Source organism: Verticillium alfalfae, genomic scaffold (genome assembly GCF_000150825.1).
Source record: "Verticillium alfalfae VaMs.102 supercont1.8 genomic scaffold, whole genome shotgun sequence".
Taxonomy (NCBI): Eukaryota; Fungi; Ascomycota; class Sordariomycetes; order Glomerellales; family Plectosphaerellaceae; genus Verticillium; species Verticillium alfalfae.
The window spans coordinates 1,124,883-1,125,432 of NW_003315031.1; the positions used below are offsets into that span (position 1 = coordinate 1,124,883).

At 60.4% G+C, this 550-nt stretch overlaps 1 protein-coding gene across 1 annotated transcript; it reads right to left on the minus strand.

Moving 5' to 3' along the window:
- Positions 1–75: 75 nt before the first annotated feature.
- On the minus strand, positions 76–536 carry VDBG_06763 (conserved hypothetical protein; the record flags this gene model as incomplete). Its single annotated transcript, XM_003003155.1, has 2 exons — positions 76–138; positions 219–536. The coding sequence occupies 2 exons, from the start codon at positions 534–536 to the stop codon at positions 76–78; spliced, it is 381 nt and encodes a 126-aa protein (XP_003003201.1).
- Positions 537–550: the final 14 nt, after the last annotated feature.

Genomic DNA, 550 nt, shown 5'->3' on the forward strand with positions numbered 1-550 from the left:
TAGAGAAAGAAGACTCGTACTTGGATGCTTTCTCCCCGATGGACGACGGATGCGCGGCCCTGCGAACCCCCGCCTTCAAGGGGAAAAGATAAAAGAAGGGCTTGATGGGTTGAGTATCTCGTCGTCGATGGGCCCAATCTGGACGCCTCACAGGTCAGCAAACTCTTAATCCGGAAGCAGAAAATGACAAGCAAGAGACGAGGCAGACGTGAACGCACCGGACGCAATTCGAAGCAATACAGCAGACGCGAAAAGGCAACGAAGAGGGCTTGCTCCGCCACCTTCCAGCCGACACAGATCCGACGGCCGCCCCCGAACCCCCAGAAGTTGGGTATCGTGCCGGCGCCGGCGCCGTCCATCCATCTCTCGGGCCGGAATTCGTGGGCGTCGTCGAACTCGCGCGAGAGCCCGATCGAGTTGATCAAGAAGCACGTGCCGGCGGGGATGAGGTAGCCGTCGAACGCCAGGTACTCGGTGAGCTGGTGGGGTGGGACGATGGGCACCGTCGGTTGGCAGCGCAGGACCTCCTTGATCATGGCGGACACGTGTG